Here is a 15,069-nt window from a genome sequence, read left to right as displayed (position 1 = left end):
ATCTTTATTGCCCAGTTTCTATTATGTCAGGTTCCTTGGAAGCAGAACCTGAAATGAGGATTCTTGTGTTAGTGATTTATTGAACGTGCTCTTTAAGGCGATGAGGAAAACAGGACAGGGCAGGAGAAACAGGCAAAGATGTGCTTTCAGGAAGAGTCTCTCCTCAGCCTTATCCCAGCTCCGGAGTATCAGTCACGCTGTGGAGGCCAGAAGGCCGGGTGATAATGTCCTGCATCAGGCACAAGCCACAGGCCGAACTGGGTTGGGGGTAGGGGGTGGTGAGGTAAAGCTTCCCAGGCCTCTTTGGGTAAGGTGAGTTCCATCAGCCCACGGCAGTGCTCTGGGGAGAGTGAAGAGAAACCATGAGTGCTCAAATTTGAATCAGCTGGAGAGAGGGTACACCAGCCTGGTGAAAGGGATTTGGTGGACACTAACAGCATTTATCAAATAGCATGTTTTTATTTGTTTTTTAGATCGGTGGGGGGGGGGGGGGGGACAAAGTGAGGAAAGAATCTCAAGCAGGCTCCACGCTCAAGCTCACCACCTTGAGATCACGACCTGAGCCGAAATCAAGAGTGGAACACCCAACTGACTGAGCCCTCAAATTGCATATGTTTTTAAAAAATAATTTTTTAAAGCTTTTACTAAGGATGCTAAACTCCTCTGCTCTATAAGATGCCTCATTAATCTACTTTTTTAGTTGTACTTTTCTAACAGAACATTAGTTTTATAGAGGCAAGTTAATTTTCATGTTTTCTGGCTTTGATGACCATATTTAGGTTTTTTCCAACCCAAGGTTATTTTAGACAAAAAAGTACCTACCTTTTCTTTAGTATTTTACAAACTTTAAAAAAAATTTAATTCTTTAATCCATTTGAATTTAGTGTGGTGTACATTGGGTAGAAGATAAGGATTAGACTTTTTTTTTCCTAAATGATAGAACAATAGCTAATGCTTAGTAGGTATGTTCTGTAGGACTGGTCCTTCTTTGAGCCTCCTACAAATATGAATCTGCTTAACCCTTGCAGTAGTGCCATCGGTAGGGAGAAAAGAAGAAAGTGAGTCACGGAGTGATTATGAAATTTGCACAAGGTCACAGGTACAGAGTACTGGCAGGTTCAGATTTTAATATGCAGAGTCTTTAGTCTTTCCACTTAACTTTGTTTGCTGTACTGCCTTTCCTGCATAGCTAACCAGTTATTCCAACATCACGGAATTGAGAAGTCCACAACTTCCTGTAAATGGAGTTGTTCTGGACTCCGAAGTCTTTCACTCATCTCTATGAATTTCTGCACCAGTTACACAGTTTTAGTTCCCAGAGTCCTGCTGTACTCTGTAATACTGGGTGTACAAGTCCCTTCCACTGGTGTTTTTTGCTTGAAGACTGTATTTATTTATTTGAGAGAGCAGAGAGAGAGACAGAGGGCATGAATAGTGAGGAGGGGCAGAGGGAAAGAGAGATGCAGACTCCCCATTGCACAGAGAGTCCAGATGGGGGCTCGATCCCAGGACCCTGGGATCACAATCTGAGCCAAAGGCAGATGGTTAACTGCCTGAGCCACTCAAGTTCCCCCCTCCCATTATTTTTCTATGAATTTTTGTAGGTATTCTATTTATTCTTTCAAATCCCAACATATATACAAGGAAACCAACATATGTGGATGGTTTTAAATTTTGTTAAATTTATAATTTGGGGGAAAATTTGATGAACAATGTCTCATCAAAAAAAAAAAAAAAAAAAGAAAGAAAGAAAGAAAAAAACCCCAAAAGCAGAGTGTCTTCCAGTCGTCTTTAATTTCCCTATTAAAGAATTTTCTTCATAGAGGACCTATGTGTTTCTTAATTTATATTTTTGGAATAGTACCACCTTTTAAAATGACACTGAAAAAAAAGTGACATTTTATAGCAATTTACTATTAACCAAACGATTACCTTTTGTGTCTTTAGCTTGTAACTGACCATCTTGCCGAACTTTTCTCTAAGGTACTGACATTTTGTTGCAGGAAGTCAGTAATGCATCATGTTTTAACAAAGATAAATATTAGAAGGAAACCTGCCTGCCACTCTCCACTGAGGACCAGCCATAATGCCCACCTATTCTGAACAGGATAAGCGTCTGTTCATAAACTGGAAGAAGGCACATCTGCAAATATGTAGCAAAGGTACATAAACGAAGGAGCACCTGTATTTCTAAGCTTTTCCCAGTTGCTTCCTTTTTGAAGAGGCCAGACTCATCTACAGTAACTTTACTTCCTAATGTAAGAGGCCCTTGCTATTATATCCGCTGCAAGTGAGGCAAATATACACGTAATATAACCAGTTGATTGAAATAGTAGAACAAAGTGGGACCTCAAAAAAAGATGACCATATGCCCCCTTAAGTATTTTGAGTTTAAAATCTATAAATGCATACTCCTGTGCCAATCTGTAAGGATCACATCTGTTCTTGGGATTATGGACCCTCTGATGGGACACCTACGGTTGTCTTTGATTTCCTGTCTCTTTAAAGAAGAAAAACAACTTAAGACTTGAGTGAAGCAATCCAAGTGTGGAATTTTTACTGGATCCCCCCAAATCTTAGTTGTCCTGTTCACACCTATTGTGACAGGTTTTTTTTTTTTTTTTTTAAATGGCTCATCTTTTCAAGCCTTTCAAAAGCATAAACTTGGATTTCCTGGGAATTCCTTTTTTGTGCTTCATAGTGCAACAGTTTTCATAATATTTAGTTAATATATATATAAAACTTTACAATGCTAACCACAATAGCATCAACAGACTGGTGAACAAACATACATTAACCATTGGTGAATCCAAGTGGGGTGAGGGCAGAAGCAAGCCGGCACTTGAGGGAGTGGTGGACCCCTGTGTGGGCCTGGAGTGACAGTGGCATCAGCATCATTTTACGGAGGGAATGGGGTTGGCTAATCCATCAAACTGCTCAAGTAGAAGTCAGACAAGAATGCTTTTAGAGCCACCATGTTCAATACATACAGTATATAAACATACGTGTGTATATATGTGATATATTCTATTTGTAAACGTTTGCCATGGGTTTTTATCATTTTTTAAGACCAGGAGTGGATTTTAAGTTTTATCAAATGTCTTATCCATTAAAATGATTGATTTTTCTAATTTGATTGATAAATAAATATGATAAAGTACAGTACATTAAAAATAACTGAAATATCCTTACAATCCTAGAATAAATCTCATTTGTCAGGCATACTGTTTTAATGGTCTCACTTTACCAATATTTTACCTAAGCATCTGTATCCATAAGTGAGACTGATATACAGCTCTTTTAAAAAATTATCTTTTCTCTCTCAGAATGTCCTTTTTCTCACGGAAATGATTCTTTATATCAATAAAACATAACATGAATACAGATATTTGCAAAAAAGTCCACTTCCATTTATTTTAATGATTCTGCTACTTTAAAAAAAATCATTTCCAAAGTTGTTTGAGTACAATGGTTTGATATTTTTAATACAGCTATTAGGAAAATCAGTAGTAGGTTTTCAGGGACTTCCACCTCAAAGGAGGAAATTCTATTTCAAGAATATCATGAAGGTAAGCAGCAAAGGAAGAGGCCACATGTAATTTTACATGCACTTTCTCTCTCCTTCCACAAAATTTATAGCAATTCCTTTCAGAAAGAACTTTGACTTGATGAATACAAAGAGAGAGGTTTACAACAAAAATAAATCACCTAAAGGCCAATCCCTTGGTATGCCTTAATAGGCCTCAAAATGACCCCTTTTGAAGAGTAAGATCAAAAAATAAGCCATGTATATCCAGCAAAGCAGCAAAACATGTATTTTTAAATGAAGAAGAAACTTTTTAAAGAGTCTCCTGAAATACGGAAACATCTTATTCAATTATACCTGCTGTTTTATTACTTAACACAAAAAATAAATAAACTCGTCTCTGATTTTTCTCTTAAAGTATATCTAAATTCATTAAGTGGGCAGTCTTTTTTTTTTTTTTTTACTGCTTCACTAGGTTTTGTTACTTTAATGGCTTGAATATAGAACTGTTTTTATAGATTACTGATTTCTAGTTCCAAATGAAAACAGTAAATCATAAAGGTTTTATTTCTATTGCGGCTGATGGACTATCCAAGGGAAGAAGGGAGTGTTGACAGAGACTGGGGATTCTTTTCAGCTCTCACACTTGGCTTTCTTGCAGGCTGGAAGAGAATCATCATCTGCTTCTGATGGTCGAGGTTTCTTCACTGTGGAAATAATTCCAAAAGCAGTTTTTCTAGTTTCTATAAAACAAACAGGGAAACCATAGCCCTTAAGACCGGATTTAAAAAGATGTGGTTTAACAAGTATCACCATGTTACTTTGACTTAACAACATTAGTAAATAATAAAGCCAGAATAACTGCTATGGATACTGATGTCATTCACTGTCAGTACCTTGCATCCCCAATGGATACAAATACCAGTATATTATTTATATCTAATTCATTCTAAAGGGATTACTCAAGGGTAAAACCGCAGGACAGGTTCTCTCCAATGGTCTGTCCATGGTACCTTTGGCAGCCAGGGCCCAAGTCCCAGACTTTGGTGCAGCAGATGTTTTAAGTATGGTAGAAAGGCACACGAATCAAGAGAGCCTGGTCAACAGTCAACTGTGTTCCTCCCATGGTGATGACATGAGCTTACTTCACTTTACAGCACATACTGTATCTGGGTCCCTCACTAGGTCATCTATGTACCTCTGAAGAATCAGTCGTATTGTATTAACACCCAGCAATGCCTGGTTATCTAACAGGTGTTCAATAAATACCTGTTGAGTGAATGAAAAAAAATCAAACTCACACATTTACTGATCTCTCATATACTGGTGACAATGGATAAAGAATGGGAATTGTGAGATACTAGGTCAGGCTGGCAGCAGAGTTCAACTTAAATCTATCCAATTTTAGCTAAAAATGTACTACTGGGCCAGGCCCTGTGTCATCTATAAAGGGTACTGAGATGCCTACCACAGAGATAAAAGAACGTGAGGGGCAAATGTAACGGGAATGGAGGCATCCATAAGAAGAAACTCTGCCTGGATGAATCAGGAAGGTATCATAACAGAAGTAACACTAGGAATACAGAAAAAAAAAAAAAAAAAAAAAAGATGGGATTCCTTTGCAAAGGCATGCAGGAAAAGGGAAGAAGAACCTAGTATCTCTGGGGGACAATAAGCTGGTGTGAAGGGGGAATGTGAAAAATTTATGGGAAAATGGGGCTTGATGGGTAAGCTTAAGGCCGTAACGCCTTGAAAAGATCCAAATTTAGTTCTTAAGAAATAAGGACTAGGGAGGAGAGAGAAGGAGAGATCCACTGGCTACAAAGAAGACAGAATCAAAAGAACTTCGATGAACATAAATTCAGTTAAGATTTCTTGTTTCAAGTAATAAAAGTCAAGTCAATTCTAGAGTTACCTAGGCATGACCTTCTCACTTATCAGGATTAATTCACCAAGTCTACTGAATCTTTGCCAATTATCTGAAGTGTTCTAATTTGTAAAAGGGACAAACTTCTCTCAAGATCATTAGAATGCCAACTTCCTCTGTCCCTTCTCTACAACCTCCTTAGAATTGCTATTCACTGGTTTCTGGAACCCTGAATGGCCCACCTAATCCTGATTCCCTATAGAGAGCCTTCCAGTGTTGAATGGCAGCTACTATGTGTCCTAAGTCTTCTGTTTCCAGATATCCATTCCAGCACTACTTTCAACCATTTCATGATAAGGTTTCCAGACCCTCTAAGAACCTAGTAACCGTCTTCTGGTAGTGCTCCGGTGCACTGCTGTCCTTTGAAAAGGGGCACTCAGGATAATACACACGCCAGTTGAGACTTCATCAACGCAGAGGGTAGTAATAGTGAGACTCTGAATCCCCTTGCTTCAGATTCCTTTATTTCTTCTAGTGTAACTTGAGGCTGAATTCAGAATCTTAGGAACCCACCACACTGCAGTCTAATATTGATCCCAATGTCAACTAAAAGCAGGGTAACTGTAATGTATCCTCCAGATGTGCTATTAATTCTGCAGGGACAGCAGCCATAAACCAGGACTCTCACACAGTGGGAGGGTAATGCTACCTAGAGTCCATAAGGTCTCCTTTAGTTTAGCTTCATAAAAGCCTAGCTTTATACATACCCTCTGCTGAACAGCTGAGTTTTTTTTAAGGGCAGAACTTCATATCTTTCCAATTATATTTTCTTATTAGCTTCCTTTTCATATTTTAGTCTACTTTGGAACACCAATTGTTATCCAAAATCTTGATGACTCCTTATGTTCATTTAAAACAGACAAAAATAATGGCAGAACAACCAAAGCACAAACCTACATTTCTTAATTTCAAGACAATCTTGATAAAGTCCTAATGAATCTGACCATTCCCAGAGCTTATGTGATAGGGCCTAGCCTACATAATACAGTTAGCCTACATAATACATAATACATAATACAGTTAGCCTACATTATCTCAAACTAAAAATGTTGAAAACAGAAGCAAAATCATCTAATTTACAGTAAGTCAATACAGAAATCAATTCTCCCAAGTGGGGATCAGATCATTAAATCTAGAAAATCTAGACAAAACATACATGGCCTCAATAACTCACCTATTCATATGTCAAATAACCTAGTCTACATGTAGCCTTATTCTGAAGTTTAAATTTATGTAGGTGATATCAAGCAAACTGCTTCGTGACCACTATTTCTAGTGCTAAAAATCACAGAGAGAACAAAGATAAAACAGATCGAAAGTATAAATTTTTCTTTTTTTTTTTTAAAGGGAAGGAAGAGAGACAGTATGTTTTGAAAAGTTTATTTACTTGAGAGTGCACGTGTGCACACGAGGGGCAGAGGGAGAGGGACAAACTGACTCTGTGCTGAGCACAACGCCTAACGTGGGGCTCGATCCCACAACCCTGGGATCAAGACCTGAGCCAAAATCAAGAGTTGGGACACTTAACTGACTGAACCACCCAGGTGCTTCTAAATTTTTTTCTTTTTAAAAAACCTCATCTTCGGGGCACCTGGGTGGCTCAGCAGGTTAAGCCTCTGCCTTCGGCTCCGGTCATGATCTCAGGGTCCTGGGATCGAACCCTGCATCGGGCTCTCTGCTCAGTGGGGAGCTTGCTTCCCCCCTCTCTCTGCCTGCCTCTCTGCCTACCTGAGATCTCTGTCAAAAAAAAAGAAAAAAAAAATCTTTATAAAGAAACAAAAAAAAAAAAACAAAAAAAACAAAAAACCCCTCATCTTCATTCTCTAAAGTCTTGGCATAGCAAATATTTCTGGTTTAATTTTTATCATCTGATGAATATGAAGTTCAGTGGCTTCAAGTAGTGGAATTAAGGTGAGGATGTAAGTTTATGTAAATGAAACGTGAGTAAAAGATACACAGTCTGCCCATAGTTAAGCATGAAAAAAAAATGAGAAAAAGGATCATGAGTTGTATTAAATATGAAAAGACACTATTTGAGTTTTTTAGTTGGGTTTTTAAAATGTATTTGCTGTTTCTGTGTTCCTAATAAATGGTTTAACATCAATTTTTTCACATTTCAGTTCTTGCAAACAATGACTTCAACAGGGGAAGCATGCCTCCCTGGAGAGGAGGGAGGAGGAAGGTAGACGGGCCCAAACATGTGGAGCTTGGAAGACACATTCAGTACTCAGTTTTGTAACACAGACCACGTTCAGTCCACAGAGGACACTAAGTCAAGTCTGAAGCAAAGGGTGAGAAGCAGTGGTGGGTAAGGTTAAAACAGGCTGAGCAAAGATGAGCCTAAAGGAGGTTTGCAGAGCAGGATAGTAAAAGTAAATAGGCTCCATTGTCTGATTAAAAAAGACTGGCTTGGGGCACCTGGGTGGCTCAGTGGGTTGGGCCTCTGTCTTCAGCTCAGGTCATGATCTCAGAGTCCTGGGATAGAGCCCCGCATCAGGCTCTCTGCTTAGCAGGGAGCCTGCTTCCCCGTGCCTCTCTGCCTACTTGTAATCTCTGTCAAATAAATAAAAATCTTTGGGACGCCTGGGTGGCTCAGTTGGTTAAGCCGCTGCCTCCGGCTCAGGTCATGATCCTAGGGTCCTGGGATCGAGTCCTGCATCGGGCTCCTTGCTGAGTGAGGAGCCTGCTTCTCTCTCTGCCTCTGCCTGACGCCCTGCCTGCTTGTGTTCTCCCACACTCTCTCTCTCTCTCTGACAAATAAATAAATAAATAAATATTCTAATTAATTAATTAATTAAAATCTTTAAAAAATAAAAAAATTTAAAAATGCTGCCTCCTAACATGAGCATTTGGTGTTTTTATTGGAAGAACTTGCTCACCTCCGTGCAGAAGCACCGCTCGGCAGTTGGTGGACACGGCGGCCTTGGCGTCACTTTCAGACAGCCCAAACAGTAGTCCTCTGGTGGGGCCATTAAAGCTTTCAACATAGCGTCAGCCAAGGACAGGGGGCTACCAGAAACCCAACTGCCAACCCCGCTCCCCTGGCCACACCAAGAGGGATTTTCACTCTCTAGTAGTTCTAGCCTGAATGCAATGGGCATCTGTGAAGAGACTGAATCTAAGCTTTTATGATATAGAGTCCCTTCTTCCCCTTTTTCTATTTCACCCTTAACACAGGAAACAACAAAAGGATGAAGCTCTCTACAACGTATGTAATTTATTTTTGAAATTTTACATTGGTAAACTCACAGTAAAAGGTTAAAAAAAACCCTTAAACTATAATACCACATCAACTTCCAAATTTCCTACATTTCAACAGCTTCCAACTCAGAAAAGGATACAAGTTTGCCACATCGTATGGGCCTCTTATTTCTAAAGGCTAAAATAAAGTAAACAAAAAAAGACAGGAGAGAAGTTATTCATAGTATTTCAATGATTTCATTTGCAGTAAATTAATAGGATGCTTAAATATCCAAAAACTAAAGGAGTTAACCACATCAATTTAAGTCCTTACAATTTTGATGATTTTCTTAAGTTTCCAAGTTTCTAAAAGAACCCTGAAAGCATTCTGTAACAGCATAAAGAAAAAAACTTCACATAAACAAAACGTGTATCCCAGAAGAAATGGGGATACATTTTATTCTCAGCAACCGCAATGGGCACAGGCAATTCAAAATGCAAATATGCAATAAGCATTCATTACATTACTATTAATTTATCCTCTAGAAACACGTTTCAAAGTTTTATAACTTGAAAAGTAAAAACAAAGTACTCACGCCAGACTTACCCTTTCTGCAGCACTAGACAGAATCACATTCTGCCAAAGAGAAAGTGTTCAGTATTAATTTCAGATAAATGAAAAAAAAAAATGGAAAAGTCTTCTAATACAAATAACCAGTTATCACTTGAATAACATTTAAGTTTCTACAAATACCATTCTTCTAAAGATAAGGTAAAGAATCAAAGAGAAAGACCTTAGGATCAAGAGCAGCCTACAAGACAAGAAATACAGTAAGCCTTCCCACTAGATCTTACAAAAGGTGAATTCATTTAAAAAACTACTTGAAAAAGTCCTATAATCTTAATTCAACTAACTGATGACAAACAATTGTTATCCAGACCATTCTTTTCAAAGTAGGTGAACTTCAAATTCCTTATAAAGGGTTTCCACACATCTACCTCCCCCACCCTGCCATTCTTCTTCCTTTGATATTGCTCCTTCCCTTAGAACTTTCAGGGTTCATTGACATGGGAGAATTTGTTTCCCAGCTTTGAGAACTTGCTGCTTTAGGGAAAAGGAAGCAGTTAAACAATTCCAGTATCTTAATAATAAGCATAAACTGCTGGATTTGAAAAACACCTTGAAATTTGGGAACCATACCTTTCCTTTGCAGACCTGCATCAAGTTGAGGGCATTGGAAATTGTGTACCTTCTCATTGTGGAATCTTTGATAGCAGGGCTGTAGATGAGTTCAAAGCCCACGCCTCGGTCAATTGCCTTCACAGGAGAGAAAGGAAATAAACTGTCAAGGAGAAACACACACTGTCCTACTTTCTTTTCACTAAGAATCTCCCTCACCTCCCTCTTCAACCCCGCCTTAGACCTCCCACATGTCAAGGTACAGCCTGAAACAAAGACAGGTTCATGCCTGAATGGCACCATCCGCAGGGGAAGGCCGATGTTTGGCTCTATCTGATCAATAGTGGATCTTAGCTGTGGGGAAGCTGACTTTATATAAATAGGAATCATGAGGCAGCTACAGAGAGCAAAGTTGCAGTGGGGTGGCAAATGGGTTATTCCTCCACGAACTATTAAAAGGAAGATGAAGATGTGCTCCCTACACTTCCAGTAAACTGCAAAGAAAACAACAACAAAACTTAATTGGACCTAACAATGTAAGAGACAAAGAAATGAAGAGCTGAAAAATGCTTGAAGAACAGGGGTGGGAAGGCCCCTCAGATGAGTCAATTATTACATATGTTGAATGAAGGAAGTATCGTGTCAAGTGCATGCTAAGAGTCTTATGTGTGTATTTAACCCTAATGACACCTTTATGAGGCACTGTGACAGAGACTGCTAACTGACCCCAGTATCTGTTCTCCCCTTGTCCTTTACTACTAGAGTCCTGAGTTCTGGCTGGGCTCAGGCATGAAAGAAGCCTGGCCTCTTAATTAACTATTTCACCCAGCTCACCTCACCAGACAAGCTTAGTCTTTTACATGAGAAAAAGAAACTTCTTTCCTACTTACAGCATTCTTAATAGCTGGGCATCCAGAAGTAAGAAAACAGTCTGGAAGGGGTGGAAACAGAACTGAAATCCACCACCACACTGTCCGTCTTTTCTGACGACCAGCTCTGTATCCTCATCCATTCATGACAGGTGTGTGTTCAGCCAACTATGTGTGGGAATGGTGAGCAAACGCTGACATGGTTCCTCCCTTTTCAGAGCTTTTACTCTAAGGGGACTACCAAATAACTACCAAAAACCCTAACACTTCAACTGTGGAAAGTGCTATCAAGAACTTTAAGAGTCGATGATGAAGGAACTGAGTAAACAGGCATTTTCAAAGGGAGGAGTACACGGAAAGGCTCTGGGGTTGGAGGGAGTGTGGGAGCACAGGGAGGAGGTCATGGCTGGGGACAAGAGTGAGGGGGCCCCCTGTGGTGGGAATGGAGGCTAAGGAGGGTGGGAAGGGCCAGCTGCGCCGGTCTTTAGGACTGCAGACACACTGATCTCAGCAGTGGGAAGCAATGAAGGATGCTGGCATGGCAGGGGAAGTCCCTAGTTGGCGGCAGTGCTCTTCTGAACGAACAAAGGAAGGACGGCAGGCACAAACTGGGCAGCACCTGGCAAGTGGGTTTCTATTACCCTCCCGTGTGGCCACAGGAGGTCTACTTCTTAATGTTCACAAGGAATGGAAAAACTGGTCTTCCAGAACTGGCAGCCCACCTTAAACGAACTCAGGTGCACATGGAAGGCCCCTACTTTCCCTCCCTGAACCGAGACTCCCTTTCTCCTATCCCCTAATCCTCCCTTCATTAACTTTTCCTCTTGCCTTAAGGTTCTGAGATTTTACTGTAGAATTCCTTACATACCTGATACTAGTTTAGTTAAAATTTACATGGGATTTTCCACATTGCAACCTCCCCTGACAATTTCTTCCCACCTCTAAACTTTGGGCTTGTGTTGATTATTTCTGGGAATGGTGTCTGTGATAATACTCTTTGTGCCAAAGTTAAATGTGCACCTCGGTCTCCCTGCCTATCTTGTACACAGCTGGAGAGCAGCGTCATGATATTTCTTTGTAAGACAAAACTGCCTTTTATGCAAAAAGTGTTAAATGTATTTATATTCTGAGTAGATAAATAGTAGCTTATAGGAAAGAGGTTATGTAATGATGCTGCTCACCACAGATTATTCATGTAAAAGGAACCAGGATAAAACTGGCGACTTATTCAACAGTTAAACCACAACACTTCCTTTATCCAGATTCTCAACTATTTCTTTGGCTACTTCTCTTACCAAAATTACTAGTTAGTCAAAGAAGCTGACATTTTTTCTTCATCCTGCTATTTGCTGAACTAAAACACAAGGCAGGAGGATGGAGAAGGGGAGAAGATGTGGATGATACACAGACCTGGGGGACCAGGTCATAAAGTACCCCTAACTGTATCTAAAATTTTAACCCCTTCTGGGGATGAGATCAAAATAAAAACTCTCTTTCACAGAGGGAGGGAGCGAAGACAATAATTAGCTTAATTAGTCTTAAAGAAAAATGTTCTGATTTTGCTCTTAGTACATTAATCAAGTTCACTTTTAAACAGCTAAGAAAAGTCTGAGACAGAGAAATTACACATAATGTGCTACTGACGGTTGTGAATATTTCTTTCATAATGCTATACTTTAAATTTTTCAATGGATAAAATATAGACTCATTACCTGGGCCTGTTTCTAAGGCCATTCTAATGTAAATTGCCTTAAGCTTGTCAAATGATTGTTCTTAACAGCCTCTTCATAAAGCATGACAGTGCCTGCCTGATTGGCTTTTGTTCACATCTCTGACCAAGGTTCTGGAATAGGCAGATGATCAGATTTCTTTACTAATGAGAAGTAACAGTCATAATGACGCTACAAAGGGCAGGTGTGTGATACGTGATCAAGAAAAAACTGGTGGTAAAATTCCAAAAACTAAGCAAAGCTAAAGATGACAGGAAGAAAACAGAGAGTTGATTACCAGGCCAATATACAGATTCTCTGGTAATTTCATAAAAATTCTTTACTGAGTTCAAAAAGATTCAACACCCTCTGGTGTAACATTATTTAAGGTAATTTGTTCATCTAATTCACTAATGAAAGTCACATAAAAAAGCAATAAGAAGTTTTACTTGTATGTCTGCTCCCATCTGCCCCATTCCCACCTCTTATAATTACTTCTATTAATTTGTGTCTTCTTCCAGAGTGTCTTCATACAAACATAAGTAAATATGAATACATATTATTTTTCCTCTTTCTTACCCAAAAGGTAGCATACCATATTCTTGCTCTGACTCGAGGGCTTTTCTATGTCAGCTCCTAACTCCCGAATTCTGTTTTATAGCGGCACAGTATTTCACTGGAGAGATACAGTGGCGTGTAATTAACCATGCCTCCATCAGGAGACTTTGGGCTATTTCAATCTATCTGTAGAATAAACACTCAAGCTGGGTATTACGGGCTGAACTGTGTCTCACCTCCCCACCCACCTGAAAGGTATGCTAAAGTCCTAACTCTCAGTGCATCAGAATGTGACCTTACTTGGAAACAAGGTTGTTGTAGATGTAATTAGTTAAGATGAGGTCACTGGTCTAAGATACACCCCTGATCCCAAAACTGGGGTCCTTACAACATGACAACCACATAAAGACACAGACACAGAGGCAGAACATACTGTGAGATGAAGCCAGAAGACTGTGGAGTCACACAGCTGCACACCAAGGACCCCCAAAGATTATTTACTGGCAAATCAGAAGCAAAGAAGGGGCAGAGAAGGATTATCCTACAGCTCCTACAGGGAGCGTGATCCCGATGATATCCTGATTTCAGACTTCTAGCCTCCAGGAGCATGAGACAATAAATCACTGTTGTTTTAAGCCACCCAGTTTGTGGTGCTTTGTTTTGGCAGCCCTAGGAAACTAATACACCAGGTCAGAAAGGGAAAGCAGTTGTAATTCGGATGGTTGTTGCTAAATCACCCACTTCCCCATAGGGATCGTTCCAATTTACACTGTTCCAGCAATGTACGAGAATGCCTGCTTTCCTGCAACCTTACGGCAGAGTGTACATCAAACTCTCAGGCTTGTGCCAATCAGTTAGGTGTTTTTCATGTAAATTTTTCCTATAATGAGGAATTTAAGTATCTTTCATTTTTGAGGGCCATTTGTATTTCCTTTCCAGTGAAATGTCTTCACATTCTTAATCCATTTTGGGGGGGCTGTTCATCTGTGCTTTTTAGCTTCTCATTAGCCTTTTAGCTTTGAAATATGTGAAAATATTTTCACCAGTCTTTTAACCGTCTTTCTGTGTTTTTTTGCCACACAAAATTGTTGATACTAGCAAGTTTGCTAGCACTGGTCTAAGCCCTGGATCGATAAAGCACTCAACACATTTAGGTTCACAATATGTGTGATGAAAAATAAAGTTTATAGAGCTCTCACACCCAGCTCAAGTATATATGGCATCATTCCTGGAACAACTTCACTGCTTCAGACACTATTTGCTGGACACTTCTCAGTGGGGACTAATTGGACCATGAAGACAGAAATAGATTATAGTTAAAGGGAGTGCTGAGAGGAAAACATCAGGGAACATAACACATATAAGCACTGAAATAACTCCATAAACTTGAAGTCATTGTTGAATGGCAAGAACACTGGGGAAAAAAAAAAAAAAATTAAAGGGAAAAATCAAAGGAAGGTAAAGATATGTGTTGCTAAAAAAATTGTTCTTGAAACCTGAATTCCTAAAGATCATGTTCTAAAATATAAGATTATTCTATGCTTAACAAAGAGTTGTGCTGTAAAGTAATTTTAAATAGCATTTCCCAGTGGGAAATGACAGCAGATTTAAAATCAGAGCTCGAGTACAATTCTGAAGTCAACTTGTGAGAGAAGTGTGAGCCACAAACTACCTGAGTCCGATCTTATCTGCATAATGGAGGTACTTCACATCCACGTGCCCTATGGCTGCTGGGCTGGAGCAGCTGAGAAAGTGCCTAAACCATAAGATAAGTAATGAGAAGTCATCTGACTGTCTAAGAAGACAAGCTGAATTTAACTTTTTGAAATCCAACTATCACATGATGAAGTTGTGATTTCCATACAGGTTAGACTCCAGAAGAGGACTGTAGGAGATTTTAGAGGGAATTACATAACTGACATTATGGTGCCCCAAGCATGTGTTGAAGATAACTAAGGGGGATGCAAGCTCTAAGTTGTACAAAGGAATGCTCTAGTGTGCTGCTCCAGCTCCTGGGCCACTTTCATGACCCCAGCTGTCGTTGTCTTCTAACTTTACTGAGGAATAACTGACAAATACAACTATACATATTTAAAGTATATAATACAATGATCTGATAC

At 39.5% G+C, this 15,069-nt stretch overlaps 1 protein-coding gene across 5 annotated transcripts in view; it reads right to left on the bottom strand.

Moving 5' to 3' along the window:
• The window catches only part of RPP30 (ribonuclease P/MRP subunit p30), a 30,780-nt gene continuing 15,711 nt past the window's right edge, over positions 1-15,069 (bottom strand). For 2 of the 5 annotated variants that reach the window (XM_059398122.1, XM_059398119.1), the window contains 5 exons: positions 9,835-9,951; positions 9,241-9,270; positions 8,795-8,832; positions 8,333-8,412; positions 3,401-4,269 (listed from right to left, as the gene is read on the bottom strand). In XM_059398122.1, coding sequence (XP_059254105.1) covers positions 4,160-4,269; positions 8,333-8,412; positions 8,795-8,832; positions 9,241-9,270; positions 9,835-9,951 — 375 coding nt within the window. In that variant the 3' untranslated portion in view covers positions 3,401-4,159. Of the gene's footprint in view, positions 341-3,400; positions 4,270-8,332; positions 8,413-8,794; positions 8,833-9,240; positions 9,271-9,834; positions 9,952-15,069 lie in introns of those variants that run through there. The other 3 variants (XM_059398121.1, XM_059398118.1, XM_059398120.1) reach the window with 3 other exon arrangements.

This window comes from Mustela nigripes, chromosome 4 (assembly GCF_022355385.1).
Source record: "Mustela nigripes isolate SB6536 chromosome 4, MUSNIG.SB6536, whole genome shotgun sequence".
NCBI classification, from domain to species: domain Eukaryota; kingdom Metazoa; phylum Chordata; class Mammalia; order Carnivora; family Mustelidae; genus Mustela; species Mustela nigripes.
This window is presented reverse-complemented; position numbering and strand designations above follow the sequence as displayed.